This window comes from Capra hircus, chromosome 22 (genome assembly GCF_001704415.2).
Source record: "Capra hircus breed San Clemente chromosome 22, ASM170441v1, whole genome shotgun sequence".
Classification (NCBI taxonomy): domain Eukaryota; kingdom Metazoa; phylum Chordata; class Mammalia; order Artiodactyla; family Bovidae; genus Capra; species Capra hircus.
Window position 1 is genome coordinate 51669130 of NC_030829.1, and position 15403 is coordinate 51684532.

General features: G+C 54.0%; 2 protein-coding genes across 2 annotated transcripts; both read right to left on the reverse strand.

Moving 5' to 3' along the window:
• BAC5 (Bac5 protein) lies at nucleotides 1345-2812 on the reverse strand. Its single transcript, NM_001285577.1, is given in 4 exon segments — nucleotides 1345-1593; nucleotides 2179-2250; nucleotides 2394-2501; nucleotides 2615-2812. Coding segments are annotated over 4 exon segments (531 nt in total). The 3' UTR covers nucleotides 1345-1440.
• LOC102181444 (cathelicidin-3-like) lies at nucleotides 14088-15174 on the reverse strand. Its single transcript, XM_013973490.1, is given in 4 exon segments — nucleotides 14088-14147; nucleotides 14301-14410; nucleotides 14987-15147; nucleotides 15149-15174. Coding segments are annotated over 4 exon segments (357 nt in total).

Below are 15403 nucleotides of genomic sequence, written 5' to 3' on the forward strand. Positions count from 1 at the left end.
CCTCAGGCACAGACACAACACAGCCCCGCGTCTCCCTGTGGCATTCATTCATCCGAGGATGCTGGATGAAGTAGAGCCATGTAGAGTGAGAAGCATGAGGTTCCTCTAACCTGCCTGAAATCAGCCCCACCTGCTCACCAAGAGGAGCCAAGCCTGACAGGTAGCAGAGTAAATGCTCCGTGAGTTCCTACCCTCTGGCCCTCTCAGAGAAGGGAACCTGTGTCTTGGTTCAGGTCGGCTCCGAGGCAGACCTGAGACGAGCGTTTCGTGGAAGTATTGTGTTGGCCAAAAAGTTGTTCAGGATTTCGGGTAAGATATTACTTTTTGGCTAATGCAGTGTTTTATTTGGGAGATGATTCCAGAAAGCACCAGCAGGAGTGTAGAAAGGGGAGACAGGGCAGGACCTGAGTCAAACAGGATGTGTTTCAATGAAGGGGTTACAAAAATGGGAGACAGGGGCTCAACCCAGCTGTGGACATCAGGGAGTGGTGTGACATGTCTGGAAACGGGCCACCCAAGGCTTGAGGAAGAGGAGGTGTTTTTCCACCAAGTCTCTGCAATGGTTGAATGAAGTTGCTTCCTGGATCAAACAGCCCTCCAGCCCCAAACCAGTGCTTCCAGTCTGCCCCAGAGCAAAGATTGGCTAGAGGATAAGGAGTGGGTGGGGCGTGGACAGTGTCTGAAACACCCAGGCAAACAGTGATGTGACCTGTGTGTCACTCTGTGTGTGTCTCTCACCCTCATGCAGAACTCTTCACCCCAAAGAGCAGGATGCTTGTCTTTAATGGTGCAAATTTTTGTGTCATGTGATCCCTAAACACAAGCCCACTGCGTCAATCTGGGACCCAGCTGAAGAAATGGTAGTGTGTCTCAAAACCACAGGAAAAGCCAGGAGGGGCAGGCTATTCCAGAATTAAGATTGTCCAGGGCAAGAGGAACATTTTGGGCATTGTACTCGCATGCTCAACCCTGAGACTGAGCTGTGACTCTGTGAGTGTTTAACAAGGTGAGAAGCCTGGCCCCTCGTGGACTGTCAGCTCCACGTGACCAGGAGCAGCATTCCCACCAGCACTGCACACACAGCAGGTCTCTGTACGTCCTACTGGGTGTTGGAGGAGGAGGGCAGGGCCGGGTGAAGGGCTCCGGAGGGACCTGAGGGTGGGGACGCTATCCTGGAGCTCCTGGGGCTGCTGCCTCCCCGCGTACCCTCCTGGAAGGAACAGGGGCCTCACGCTTCTCTGTGTTCACAGGAGTGATCACAGACACACACATACAAAGACACTCCTAACGGTCATGGTAATTTGGAAGAGGGGAGACAGTTGAAACTGAAAGATGGAGGAAGTTGTTTCCACAAGATTTTATTTTTTGGATGCTGACTCAGGCCAAATGAGATCCCAAGAGGTCTTCCCTGGGCTTATCAGGGAGTTTTCTGCCTATTGTTCACCGTCTACCAGGAAATGGTCCTATGGGTGGACGGAAAGGTGGCCTGAATGGTGGCCGGAACGGTGGGCGGACCGGTGGGCGGAACGGTGGATTGAATGGCGGACGGATTGGTGGACGACGGATTGGTGGACGAAATCTGACACTCTGAAGCTGTGAACCAATAAAAACAGGTTTCTTGTGAGACCCGGGGGAAGGTCAAGACAAGATGCAACCCTTCACGTCTGCCAGCCCGTTCCTAGTGGACTCCAGGAACCTTGTAGACCCAGATCACCCTCTAGCTGTGACCCTTGGAGCATATGGTTAAGTCTCCATACCACAGACAGAGATGAAACTGAGGCCCACAGATGATAAGGGACTTCCCAGGGTCACAAACCCATCCCAAGAAAGCAGGGCATGAAAGATCATTACTGAGTCAGTGCCTCTCAAGCTTCTGCACAGTCAGAATCCCCCGCAGGCCTTGTGAAAATACAAACGGCTGGACCTCACCCCAGAGTCGGATTCAGTTGGTTTGAGTGGTGCTGAGAATCTGCCTTCCTGTCCCCGGGTGGGGACCCCATTAGAGAACTACTGCTTTAAGGGATGCACAGCCAGGGCTGGAGACCTGGGGCTCAGGGAAGCTGGGCCTGGTGGGAGGGTCTTTCTCTGCCCTCGATGGGGCAGTGGGGCCATTGGTCCAAAGGATCGTTCACATACTTACCCCGCCCAGTACCCCCTGAGTCCAAAGGGGCCACTCACCTCATTACAGTTTATGTCAAACTGGTCATTGGATGGATCCAAGGTGACTGTCCCCACACACTGTTTCACCAGCTGCAAGGGGAGGCTCAAGGTCAAAGGAACCCCCTGGGCCATAACCTCCCGGCCTCCTCCCAGGAGTTGGAAATCATCCCCAAGCCCACTGTCCAACCCCGGGGAAGCATCTGACATTCTCTTCCCCCCTACCCCAGCCTCACCCCATTCTCCTTGAAGTCACACTCCTCCGGGGGCTGCTGGGTGGTCCTGGGGCACACGGTCTCTTTCACCGTGAAGCTCACGGGCTTTCTGGTGCCTGGGTCGACCTCCTGGTCACGGGTCAAAGTAGGGGAAACCGCGTTTGGGCTCTTTCTTCGTCCTCTGATCTGTCTCCCTGCCCCCCAACTAGCTGGCCCCCTCCCCAGATCCCTTCGTAACTCACATCATTGGGTGCAGGGTCTAGCTCCAGGAGGCGGTAGAGATTAGCTTCTGAGGACCGCTCGTTGAGCTGACCCACGGCACGAAGCACGGCCTCCCTGTAGCTGAGGGCCTGGGCGCTGGCCAAGGGCACCACTAGTCCCAGCAGCAGGAGCCACAGTGACCAGCGCCCCAGCGAGAGGCTGGCTCCCTGGGTCTCCATGGTGCCCGGTCCTCATCCTCCCAGCCTGAGGAACCCTCCTTTTATGCTCAGCCTGGGCCTGGTGCAATTGATCAACCAGGAGTCTTCCTCACCCGCCCCATCCCTGCCCTCCTCCCAGCATGTGAGAAGGACTTGCTTCAGCCCCTGCTGTGGCCTCACAGGACTGCTGGGCAGTGGGCAGGGAGGACCCTATGCAAGGTGAAGAAATGGTTTCTCCATTTCCTGAGTGTTTTGGCCTGTCCATAGGAAGTGTCACAGGCAGGCTTGCTCAAGAGGGTTGTGTCCTCCAGGAGAGGAGGTGCCAGACACTGTCCACATCCCCTCTGACTCTACGCCATGGGCCCCTCAGGATCCAGAGTAAAGGAGTGTATTGACATCTCAATCGCCAGCTCTTGGCCCTGTCTGGCACCTAATAGGCACTCAGTTACCACTTGAAGACGGTAAGACCATCAACTCCTGCTGTAGACTTACATTTCCAGCCCATCCCTAGGCAGACATCAATCCTACACCATCCTGTCCTCTGGGCCGAGACCTCAGCCAGTGAGGGTTTGGCTCCCTTGGTGCCCTCTCCTAGATTCATCTCCACTATTTTCTCACTGAAAAAGTTCTCCTTTACAGCAACCCTCCCCCTGTCCCTGCAAGACATGGCGCGTTCCACTGATCCCTCTTGAACCAAGCATGGGAAGGGTCATCTGCACTGTGACCCCAATTCAGTGCCCTCTCTACACTCAAGGCCACTGCAGGCTGCCCAGTCCTCACTGGATCCATATTCACATTTAAGCCGTGTCTTCATCTCCATAGACTCCGGGGACCCTCTGTCCTCCTGAACTTGCCCCTGACCAATTCTCCCCATCCCTGCTCTCCTGGGGCCCCGCCTCCTCCCTGGGGGCTCCTGCTGAGTGTCCTCCAAGGAGTCTCCTCGTAGGAGGCAGGGCTGGCTCAGGAGCATCCAGGCTGCTTCTCCTCCCCGTCCTCACACGTTCCTGGGGACGGCCCTTCTCAAGACGCCAGTTCTCCTGAACACGCATCACTGATCTGTCTCTGGGTTCAAGACTCTCATGAAGGCCCTGGTGGTCCGCACTGGGCTGTTGGCTGGGTGCTGCTGCAGGAGCCCGGAGCTGGAAGCCTGGGAGCCTCCTGCTCCTTCTTCCTCCTGAGGACACTCCCCTGACCTCCCTCCACCCCTGCCCTGGGCCTACCCCCGTCTTCTCTCCTCTCAGTGCAGCCACAACCTCCACACTCCACCTCCCCTGATTTCCTGGCTCTCCTCTGACCACTGTCCACTCTCCACACCATTTTCTGGAAGTCCCAACACACCACCAGTTTGACCTTTTCAAGTCCTGTCTTCAGCCGCCCACACTCCCCGCACCAGGCATCAGGGCCAAGGCTGCTGTTTTCCGTTTTCCTCACTCCCAGCCCCGCGGGCCTCAGGTGTCAGGCTGCCACTTACATCTCAACCACCCAGGCCCCTCTGAGCCTCCTGCTCTCCTCCCATCTCTGCCTCTGATCCCTCTGTGTGCCCTCACCTCCACCTTGGGAAGCCTTCCCTGACCTCCAGCTAGACTCATCATCTCCTCCTCTTCACCCACACAGCCTGCAGGACTTCCCTTCTGATTGGACCTCAGTATCTCCCTGTCCAGTGCTCTGGCTGAGAAAGCAGGCTGAGGAGGCCAGCGCTGGGAGAGCACAGCTGGGAAAGATAATGAACCAAAATGATGAAGATGTCTGAAAGTGATGAAGCAAATTTTCATCCATCTTCCCTTTCACCTGGTCCTGTGACTTGAGGCCTGTAATATTTCTTGGATTCAGTTGCCTTTATGGGGCTCTTGGGGACTGGGCCAAAGCCCCTCAGCTGGGTCTTATGGTGCTGGTTACACGTCAGCCTTGGAGAAGGAAGGAGAGGTGGGCCTCTGTGCAACCTGGTTTCACAGTCCAGGTATTGCCCCAGCGACCTCAAACTGTATCCTTTTTCCAACTCAACCGAGGAAAAGGAATGTCCACAGCAGAAACAACTGGTAGTACACATGGTTGCTGGCCATTAGGTAAGCCTGAAACCTGTCCTGTGCTTATCTGCCTCTGGGTTTGGGCATTTGCTCAAACGTTAAACTGAAGTTCCCTCCCCCATCCTCCCTGGATCCCCTGGAGGCTCCGCGTCTGGGTCCTCAGGCTGCCCCTCCTGTTTTGGTGGTGAACCTTCCCTTCCTCCAGCAACCAGTTTTCCTGTTTAGTGCTCACAGCCTGTCAGAGCTGAGGTCTTCTCAGGAAAGACACCACGTCCTCGTCCCCAGGCACGTGGTCCCTGACTCCATATCTGGTCCTTGAGAAACCGACATGCAGCCTTCCCCCCAGCTCACTCAGGAATGAGCTGGGATCCTGCACGGCCCCCTCCTTTGCTCCTCTCACCCTTCCTTCCTGTCCAGACCCTCCACGGGAAAGAGAACTGAACCCCAGGCTGCCGTGCCCCCAACTGTGGGGACACCCACCAGCTCTCTGACCAGCTGAAGAGTCAATGAGACCCACATGTGGTATTCCAAGAAGGACCCCCATGTGCTGCAAACAGGAGGCAGGTCAAGCCATCTGGAGCCCAACTGCCAGGAGGATGGAGTAAGAGAGGGCACTTCACACAGGCACACACACCCTTCCACTTCCAGGTCCCTGGTACTTGGGTGATCCTGTCCTACATCCTGGATTTTCCTTGTTCAATCCATTTGCACAGAGATGTCCTGGGAAGGCAGAAACTGCCCCTTCAGATGCTCTAGTCAGGTCCACTTTGTAAAGTGACTAGAGCAGGCACCAACCCCTGAGCAGAAGGACAGATTGCTGATCAGAACACACTTTCCCCAGCCCTACCACTCACGTAAGCCCAACAGACTCGGGTGGCGATGTCTACATCACCAGGGAAGACCTACGTTTCTTATTTCCAAAAAGAATTTAGTAGATTTTAAAGACACCTTTCTGGCCTCTGATTACCAGCTGAGAACCACTGATCATGTCTCCAGCAAAAAAACTGCCTCTCTAGGTGTTTCTTTCCTATCTGAAATGACCTTCTCGATCAAAGTGAAGTGAAAGTAGCTAAGCCGTGTGCAACTCTTTGCGATCCCATGGACTGTAGCCCACCAGGCTCCTCTGTCCGTGGAATTCTCCAGGCAAGAATACTGGAGTGGTTTGCCATTCCCTTCTCCAGGGGATCTTCCCAACCCACAGATCAAACCCAGGTCTCCCACATTTCAGGCCACTGTCTGAGCCACCAGGGAAGCCCCATCTTGTTCAAACCAACAGACAAAAGAAGAGCCTAGGAAGCTAGGATTAAAGGTAGGTGGTGGGGGGTGGAGACTGGGAGGGCTGATGGGTGGCAGAATCCATGGCGGGTGGAGCTGAGCTGGTGGGAGCCATGCTGTGATGGTGTGAAACCCAAGCTATGAGGACATCAGTGAGATCCCCCCTGCTATCCCTGAAACAGATGACCCTCTCCATTCTCCTGGGAGATCCTGCCCTGATGGTCACCTGTGCACCCTTGGGCAACCTCGTTGAAAGAGTTTTCTTCCAAGTAATTTGCCAGTGGCAGCAGCACTGACTGAGGACCCCAGGTCCATCCTGTCACCAAAGCAACAACCCTAACACTAATCCTTAGGATGGTCATGGTGACAACACTGGAGCCTGGGGCCTCTTGTGTCCTGCCCCCACCTCACAGCCTCCCATGGCTGTGCTGTCTACGGAGTCTGGAGACATAAGTCCAAGGATGTGACCTGGGTGTATGGTCCTTCAGGGTACAATGGTCTCCCATGCATCCACCCACTCTGAGCTCACAGCACTCTTGTCAGGAAGCAGGGCACGACACCACCAGTCTTACAAGACCAGAGAGGAAATTGAGGCCCAGGGTCGGGTGGGGTGTGGCCTTGGGAGGGAGCTCTTGGCCAAGTCAGGGTGGATGGTGGCACCCAGAGCTCTGGTTCCTGTGTGAGTTTCCTGGGGCCCACTGGGGCCTCCCTGTCTCTCAGACTAGCTCCCTGGTTCCCTGTACGACCCCAGCAACCATCATCCTGACCTGCCCTGCCTCTCTCCTGCAGCCCAGTGCTTTTGAAGACAGTTCAAAAGCTGAGCATCAGTTCAAAAGCACTCTGTGCAGGGAAGGGCTGGTGGGGGTCCCCTTCTGACTTGTGTTGCCACTCTCTTCCTTCCCTTCCTGGGCTCTCCCCTGCCCTCTGACTGCTCAAGGCTGGGGGCAAGGACTCGGGGATTTTCTGGGCAAGTTCACAGGGAAATAAGTTTTCTCAGAACGACTTCCATAGACTCCTTCATGTGTTGTGGGAGGTGTGGAGTCACCACTGCCCAGAACCAGCTATACCACTAGCAAATTGAAATTGCAGCCTCCCAGCTCCAAAAGGTATATAGAATTTCAAGACCTCAGGGATATATAGAGCATTAAACCAGGTACCCAGCCCTCCTGAGCACAGGGGCCTGTGTGACCTCCCTGGTGACACACCCATGATTCTGGCCCTGTCCCCAGCCCCCAAAACACAGTGATGATAAGAAGGACACCAAGTACCTGCTTCTGGAGTTCCTCAGATAGTAGAGGTTTTAATTCCCTGGGAAATACAACAGGCACGTGTCGTTTAGATTTACTGGTTCTCTAAAGTCTTCTCTAAGAAGTAAAGAAGGGGACGTTCCCCGGAGTCAGCTAGTTAGGAATCTGCTTGCCAGTGCAGGAGACACAAGTTCAATGCCTGGTCAGGGAAGATCCCAAATGCCGAGACGCAACTAAGCCCATGCGACGCAACTACTGCAGCCCCGGTGCCCTGGAGCCTGTGATCCGCAGCTAGAGAAATGACTCCACACACTGCAACTAGACCGTAGCCCCCACTCGCCGCACCTAGACAGAGCCAGCACACAGCAACTAAGACTCAGTGCAGCCAAAAGCAAAAAGAAAAACCTCTTCCTGTGTAAAGAACATAAAGTGATTTCTGTTTAAAAAAAAAAAAAAAGACAGAAAGAGAGGGAGTGAGAAAGAAAAAAAGTAGGGCTCTGAACACACCAATACAGAAGCGCAGTGCCTTTGCAGCTCCCATTGTCCAGAAGGGCAACCAGGCCCCAGGAGAGCAAGAGAGAGGGGAGCTTAGCAAGGCCAAGGGGTGGCCGTGGCAAGCCTAGGGCTGGACTCCCAGATCAGTGCTCTTTCCACTCCCCTCAGCATCTCCAGCCGTCCACCCCTGGGGGCATCTGGAGCTCGTGACTAGGCCCCTGTCTTCCTGTCCAGCCCAGCACCCTCCACCCCACCCGCCTGCACAAGCCCAGGAGGTCCCGCATCGCAAGCTGCTTCCTGGGCTGGGACAGCCTCCCCTCCTGCCCAGTGGCACAGCCCACACATCCACATTTAACTTAGCTGATCCATCCATGAAGGGCTAGGCATTTTCAGGACAGTGGTGGACCAAACCACACCCCCACCCCGACCCCGGGAGCTCTGACACAGACCCCACGTCTGAGAGAGCTGCATCTAGAATGTGACCAGCCACGTTTTCCTCTAGATGTTTCCCTCCAAATGCCCCATTTTCCCGTTTTCGGGGAAAGGACCATTTTGTTGAGATTTTCATTTTTCACCCTTCCCGTGATAGGCGTGTTGCTCTTTGAGGCTCTGAACATCCACTGATGCCCAGTAACAAGCCAGTGACGCCTCTTGAATGGGCTGCAGCGTCAGGCTTGTGCTGTGTCCGTGTCTGCAGGAAGACCGTCGCCTGCTATCGGCTTCCTTCTGCCCCGGGCCCCAGGCTGTGTGGTTCTCAGTCCCCCCCCACGTGTCACTGGAAAGGCTGCTAGGGCAGATCAGCCTGAGCCGACGGCAGTCTGCACAACCCGCGAGTGGCTTTCTTGAAGCTCTTCTGCATCCCCAGCTCTCCCGCATCCCCAGCTCTCCCGCTGTTGTGAGTGCCTTCCTAAACTTCCACTCTTGTCTCCTAAGCTGCTTTACTGCCACCCTGTGGCCGAGCGGGGGAAGATCCCCCGGAGAAGGAAATGGCAACCCACTCCGGTATTCTGGCCTGGAGAAACCCGTGGACAGAGGAGCCTGGCGGGCTACAGTCCATGGGGTAGCAAAGAGGCGGACACGACTGAAGCAACCTGGCACGTGTGTGGCCAAGCCAAGCAGGAGAGCCTGGAGGGCTCTCACTGGGCATTTGTACCAATGTCACTGTCTTAACTGGGCTTTCCCCAATGTCAGCACCCCTCACAGTAAGGGTTATACAATATATTAACTGGAGGATAATTGCTTTACAATATTGTGATGGTTTTTACCATACATCAGTATGAAGCGGCCATAGGTATATATGGGTCCCCTCTATCTGAACCTCCCCTCCCACCTCCATTCCCACCCTATCCCTCCAGGTTGTCACAGAGCACTGACTTTGGGCGCCCTGCATCATACATTTTTATTAACTGCATTCTAGTTGGATTCAGTCACTATTTCCTTTTTTTGGCCACACAGAATGGCTGCGGAGCTTCCCCAACCTAGGATCAAACCAGTACCCACTACATTCGAAGGGCAGAGTGTTAACCATTGTACCATCAGGGAAATCCTGAAAGGGAACATTTGTGACCTAAAAAAGACATCCTATAGTACCATCTCAGCCTAAAGAGGAGTTATCAGGGATGTCATCAGGACCACGCGGGGCCACAGCCCCATGGAGTGTGGCTTTGTTTACTACGAAGAGAAAAAGGGACCAGCTTTTAAAGGGCATTTCATGTTCAGCACAGAGGTAGTCCTAGTACCAGGAGCATCAAGGTCTTTACTTCATCAGTTCAATTCAGTCACTCAGTCACATCTGACTCTTTGCGACCCCATGGACTGCAGCAGACCAGGCTTCCCTGTCCATCACCGATTTCCGGAGCCTGCTCAAACTCATATCCATCAAGTAGGTGATGCCATCCAACCATCTCATCCTCTGTCGCCCCCTTTTCCTTCTGCCTTCAATCCCCTTCTCCTCCTGCCTTTACTTTATAAAAGGGAGCAATTTCACATTGATGCTTGACGGATTCCGTTTTGTGGAATGCACTCATGGTTTCAAGAAACTTCACTCAGCGAAAAAGCCTCTGAGTATTGCTGTTATTGTTCAGTCACACCTGCACTATTGATAACACAGAAGGCAGAGCAATTAGATGGAAACTTTTGGCTTCCCAACCAACAAGCATCATCTACACATTAAATCACTAGACAATGTTGTCAGTATATTGTGGCAAGTCCCTTCCACTGTATGTTGATATATTATTGAATACAGATGCATTGATGACAGATGAATTCTGTCTGTAAACCCTACCACAATCACATAAAAGTATTTTAAACAGAAGTAAAACTAGTCAGCCGAAAGTGGACATATAACAGAATCATAAAAAAAAAAAATCCAAAGGGGAACTCTGTGGCCGACCAGTGGTTAGGACTTGGTGCTCTCAATGCCAGAGTCTCGGGTTCAATCCTTGTTTGGAGAACTAACATCTTGCAAGCTAGGATCCTAAAACAAAATCTAAAGAAGGCAGAAAAGTAAGAGAGAATAAGGTACTATCTGAAGGAAGAAAAGAATTTTCAGATATGAGATTAAACTCCAAATGTGTCAATGATTATGTAATACAAGTGGTCCTGTGTTACCCAGCGTTTCTAGTTTCTGTATCTGATGTTTTCACATCTCGCTGCTCCACCCAGGGTTAGTAGATGCCTGGAGACCACACACTCTCTCCCTCAGTCCGCCTGTCACATGCAAACTGACCAGCACCCCCATCCCACCCTTTCTATCGCTGAGACTCTAAATCTCTGTCCTAGTAACCCCAGGGCCAGGTACCAACAAATTGGGGAGCCCCACACCCACACCAGCCCACTGAAATGACTCAAGCTAATACATCCTCAATCTGGTCTCACCCTCCCTCCTTGCCCATTCCTTCCCCGAGAACATCACACGGGCTGTGACTATCCTCTCCTGTGGGCCAGCACGACCTGCTCCTCCTCCCCCGGGGACTGTGAGTAACAGACTCACTCTGCACCAGCGATGGGCTCCCCACCTAGTGATTGGACCACAGGTGAATAAAGCCAAACACTGGGGACATAGAAAACGCTGGGAGACAGAGACACAGGGAAAGTTGGAGAGAAAAGGAGGGAAAGAGAAAGAGAGAAACAAACACTTTAGGCAAAATGTAGGTGATTCTGGAAATAGAGAATTTGAGAGTTCATGCACTATTTTTGCATGCCTGCCTTGAGCACTGAACTGAGTGTTACTTCTAATCCTACCACTCCAGTCACTGAGCTTTTTCCTAAGTAATTTTCTCCCCAGAATGCCTTCTTTCCCTCCTGCTGGGCTTAGGCCCCATCCATTGCAGGAGAACTGACGACTCAAGCTTGTCATGGAGAGATGCTCTGTGCCATTCATGAAATAATCTGTCACTTGTCTTCTCAGGGGTAAGAGGTCAAAAGGTCAAGCAGCAGACTCTCTCCCCAATCACTGTAGAAGGCATTGACAAGGCCTGCACGCCTCCCTGCCTGGGAGCAGTTCTGTCTCCTTCTCAAGGGCTGAGACGGACACACTGTTGGCATCATTTCCTGTCTGCTATCAGAGGTCACATATGCAGGCTGAGTGCTTCCTCCATGCCAAGGGACATCTGGTCAACACTGATATAAAACATGAAAGGGCAAGATAGGCCTGAGGCTACAGGTGGGTTGCCATGGAAGCAGGATGGGCAATCATGGGAAGGAGTTGAAAACATGTGACCTGCACAGACGCCATGTCATCCTGATGAGTGGTCCCCCTCTCCGTTTGGGCGGGAACATGCCAACTGTGACAGGCCTGATATGGAGTGTTTGCCAATTTCCATGATGTAAATATTCCTACCAAGGCTGATTTCAAGCTACCAAGAATGTAACAACCAGCTCAAAAATACCCAGACCATTTAGCAGTTGGCTCTGGCAAGTCTGTATCTTCGGGCACAGACCCAATAAAGCCCCCTCGGTTTCCTCTGTAGAGTTTCTTCCCTCAGCTTGGGGTGATGTAGAGTGAGAAGCATGAGGTTCCTCTAAACTGCCTGAAACCAGCCCCTCCAGCTCACCAAGAGAAGACAAGCCCAACAGGTAACAAAGTAAATGCTCTGTGAGATCCTGCCCTCTGTCCCTCTCAGGAACAGGTTGGCCAGAAGCAGACCTAAGACAAGCATTTAGTAGAAGTCGTTTGTTTGGGAGGCGATTCCAGAAAGCACTGGCTGGAGTGTAGAGAGGGGAGACAGGGCAGGACCTGAATCAGAAAAGGTGTCAATGAACACATCAGTGAGGAAGCGGACATGGGCTCAACCCAGCTGGGGACCTCAGGCAGAGGGGTGAAACGTCTGCAAGCGGGCCACCCAAGGAGGAAGAAGAGGTGTTTTTCCATCAAGTCCCCTCAGGGGTTAGTTGAAGCTGCTCCCTGGATTCAAACTCCCCAGTGCTTCCAGTCTGCCGCAGAGCAAAGGTCAGCTAGAGAATGGGGAGTGGGCAGGACATGGGCAGTGTCTGAAACACACAGGCAAATTGACATGTGATTCTGTGCTTCTCACCCTCATGCAGAGCTCTTCATCCTGATGGAAAAGATGCTTGTATTTAATGGTGCAAATTTTGTACCATGTGATCCCTAAACACAAGCCCACCACTTCAATCTGGGACCCAGCTGAAGAAACAGTGCTGTGTCACAATGCCACAGGAAAAACCAGGCGGGGCAGGCAATTTCAGAATTAAAGGCCAGAGGTACGTTCTGGGCGTTGCACCTGCAGGCTCAGCCCCGAGACTGAACTGCGTCTCTGTGAGTGTTTTACAAGGTGAGAAGCCTGGCCCCTCGTGGACTGTCAGCTCCACATGAGCAGGAGCAGCATTCCCACCAGGACTGCACACACAGCAGGTCTCTGTACGTCCTACTGGGTGTTGGAGGAGGAAGGCAGGGGCGAGTGAAGGGCTCGGGAGGGACCCGGGGGTGGGGACGCTGTCCTGGAGCTCCTGGGGCTACTGCCTCCCCCATGCCCTCCTGGAAGGAACAGAGGCCTCACGCTTCTCTGTGTTCACAGGAGTGATCTCACACACAGACATAGATACACACATGCACATAGACACACATCCATACACAGACACACACAGACACAGACACACACAGACACACACACACACAGACACACACACACACACAGACACACACCCCTAACAGGTCCCAGTAAATTAGAAGAGGGGAGACAATTGAAACTGAAGGCTGAAGGAAGTTGTTTTCACAAGATTTTATTTTTTAGATGCTGACACAGGGCAAAACTGATCCCAAGAGGTCTTCCCTGAGCTTCTGATTCACCAAAAACCCCTGTGAGGGAGTCATCTGCATATCGTTCAACTGTGGCCTGGGGAATGGAGATGGAGGTACTGTTTCTGGAGCTAACCATGGAGCAGGGAGGTGGGTGGAGGGAACCGCTGCCAGGGGCTCTCGTGGGATTGAACGGCGATGAGCCAAATTTCCTGAAACTCTTAAGCTGTGCACCAATAAAAACAGGTTTCTGGTAAGAACTGGGTGACAGTCAAGACATGGCCCATCCCTTCCCATCTGACATTCCATTTGTGGTGGACTCCAGGAATCTTGGGGTCCCAGTTCACCTCTGGCTGTGACCCTGGACACGTGCAATTGAATCCCTACACCCATAAACAGATGAGGAAACTGAGGCCCACAGGAAGCCTGGGCCTTTCCAGTGTCCAAGCCCATCCCAGCAAAGCTGGATGGAACAGAGGCTGAAAGCCCATGAGTCCAGTCGGTGCCCTGGAGGCTTTGTGAAAATCCAAATGCCTGGGCTCCACCCCAGAGTCTGATTCAGGAGGTTGGAAAAGACTCTGATGCTGGGAGGGATTGGGGGCAGGAGGAGAAGGGGACGACCGAGGATGAGATGGCTAGATGGCATCACGGACTCGATGGACGTGAGTCTGAGTGAACTCTGGGAGATGGTGATGAACAGGGAGGCCTGGAGTGCTGCGATTCATGGGGTCATAAAGAGTCGGACACGACTGAGTGACTGAACTGAACTGAACTGAGTGGAGCCAAGAACCTGCCTCTCTGTTAGTTTCTTCTTGGGGGCCCCATCAGACCATACTGCTTTAAGGTATGCAGAGCCAGGACTGGAGACCTAGGGCTCGGGAAGGCAGGGGCAAGGTCTGCCCTGGATTGAGGAGGGAGTTATTGATCCAAAGCATGTTCCAAACACCACAGCATTGTCAGCTGCACACCACAGAAGCAGCCACTCACCTCATAACGGCTTATGCGAATACATCGTCCCAGTGGTCCACGGTGACTGTCAGCCCATATTCTTTCACCACCTGGAGAAGGAGGCTCGACGTCAAACTGGAACTCCTGGGCTATAACCTGCCAGCCACACCCCACCTCACCGCAGGGACTAGAAAGTGTCCCCTGAAGTTCCCGGATCAGCTCCCTGGAAAGCATCCTCCTTCACTCCCCGCCAACAGGCTCACCCCATCCTCCTTGAAGTCACACTGCTCCGGGGGCTGCTGGCTCGTCCTGGGGCACAGGGTCTCCTTCACCATGAAGCTCACAGGCTTTCGAGCTCCCCGGTCCTCCACATGGTCAACGATCGAAATGGGGAGACTGGGCTTGGCTCATGTTTCCTTCTCTGCTCTGTCTCCCTGCCCCCGACCCGGACAGCAGCCTCTCCAGCCCCCTGTGTGTCGGGCCCTGGGCTTGGTGCTGGGAGCACAGGGGAGGGCACAGAGCCCGTGCCCGGCCTCACGGGCACACAGAGAGCAGGAGCGGCCCTCACAGCAGCGCTGCTGGCAGCGCCTCCCCTCAGAGGGGCCCAGGGAGGTCAGGGCCGCCTGCAGGGAGAGCCCTTGTCACTGGAGCCTCCAGGCTGACGAGGCCCTCCTGGCAGGGAGACACCGAGGTTCAGGGGGACATTAGCAGGGAAGTCACCTCACAGAGCCTGTGACCCCTCCATCCCTGGAGCTCCCAGAAGTCCAGGGAGCCTGAGCCAGGTGTGCAGGGTGCCTGATCCCACAGCAGAGATGCTAAGGCAGGAAGTGTGGTGCTGGGAGGGGCCCCAGGTCTGGGAAAGTTTCCTGGAAGAGATGGGAGCCCACCTAGAGGGAAAAGTGCCTTCCTGACAGGAGGACCAGCCTGAGCAAGGGGGCGACAGTGTGGCCAAGGCTGGGGGGAGATGGCTCCAGGAGGCGGTAGAGATTAGCTTCTGAGGACCGCTCACTGAGCTGATCGACAGCACAAAGCATGGCCTCCCTGTAGCTGAGGGCCTGGGCGCTGGCCAAGGGCAGCACTAGTCCCAGCAGCAGGAGCCACAGTGACCAGGGAGAGGCTGGCCCTCTGGGTCTCCATGGCCCCCAGTCTGCCTCCTCCTAGCCCGAGGGACCCTCCTTTTCTGCTCAGTCTGAGCCCTGATGCAAAGGCTCTACCAAGAGTCTTCCTGACCCGCCCCATCCCTGCCCTCCTCCCAGGGTGTGGGCTGGTCTTACCTCAAGCCTTCCTGTTGCCTCATGGGATTTCTGGGCAGTGGGCAGGGAGGCCCGTTTGCAAGGTGAAGAAATGGTTTCTGCATCTCCTGACA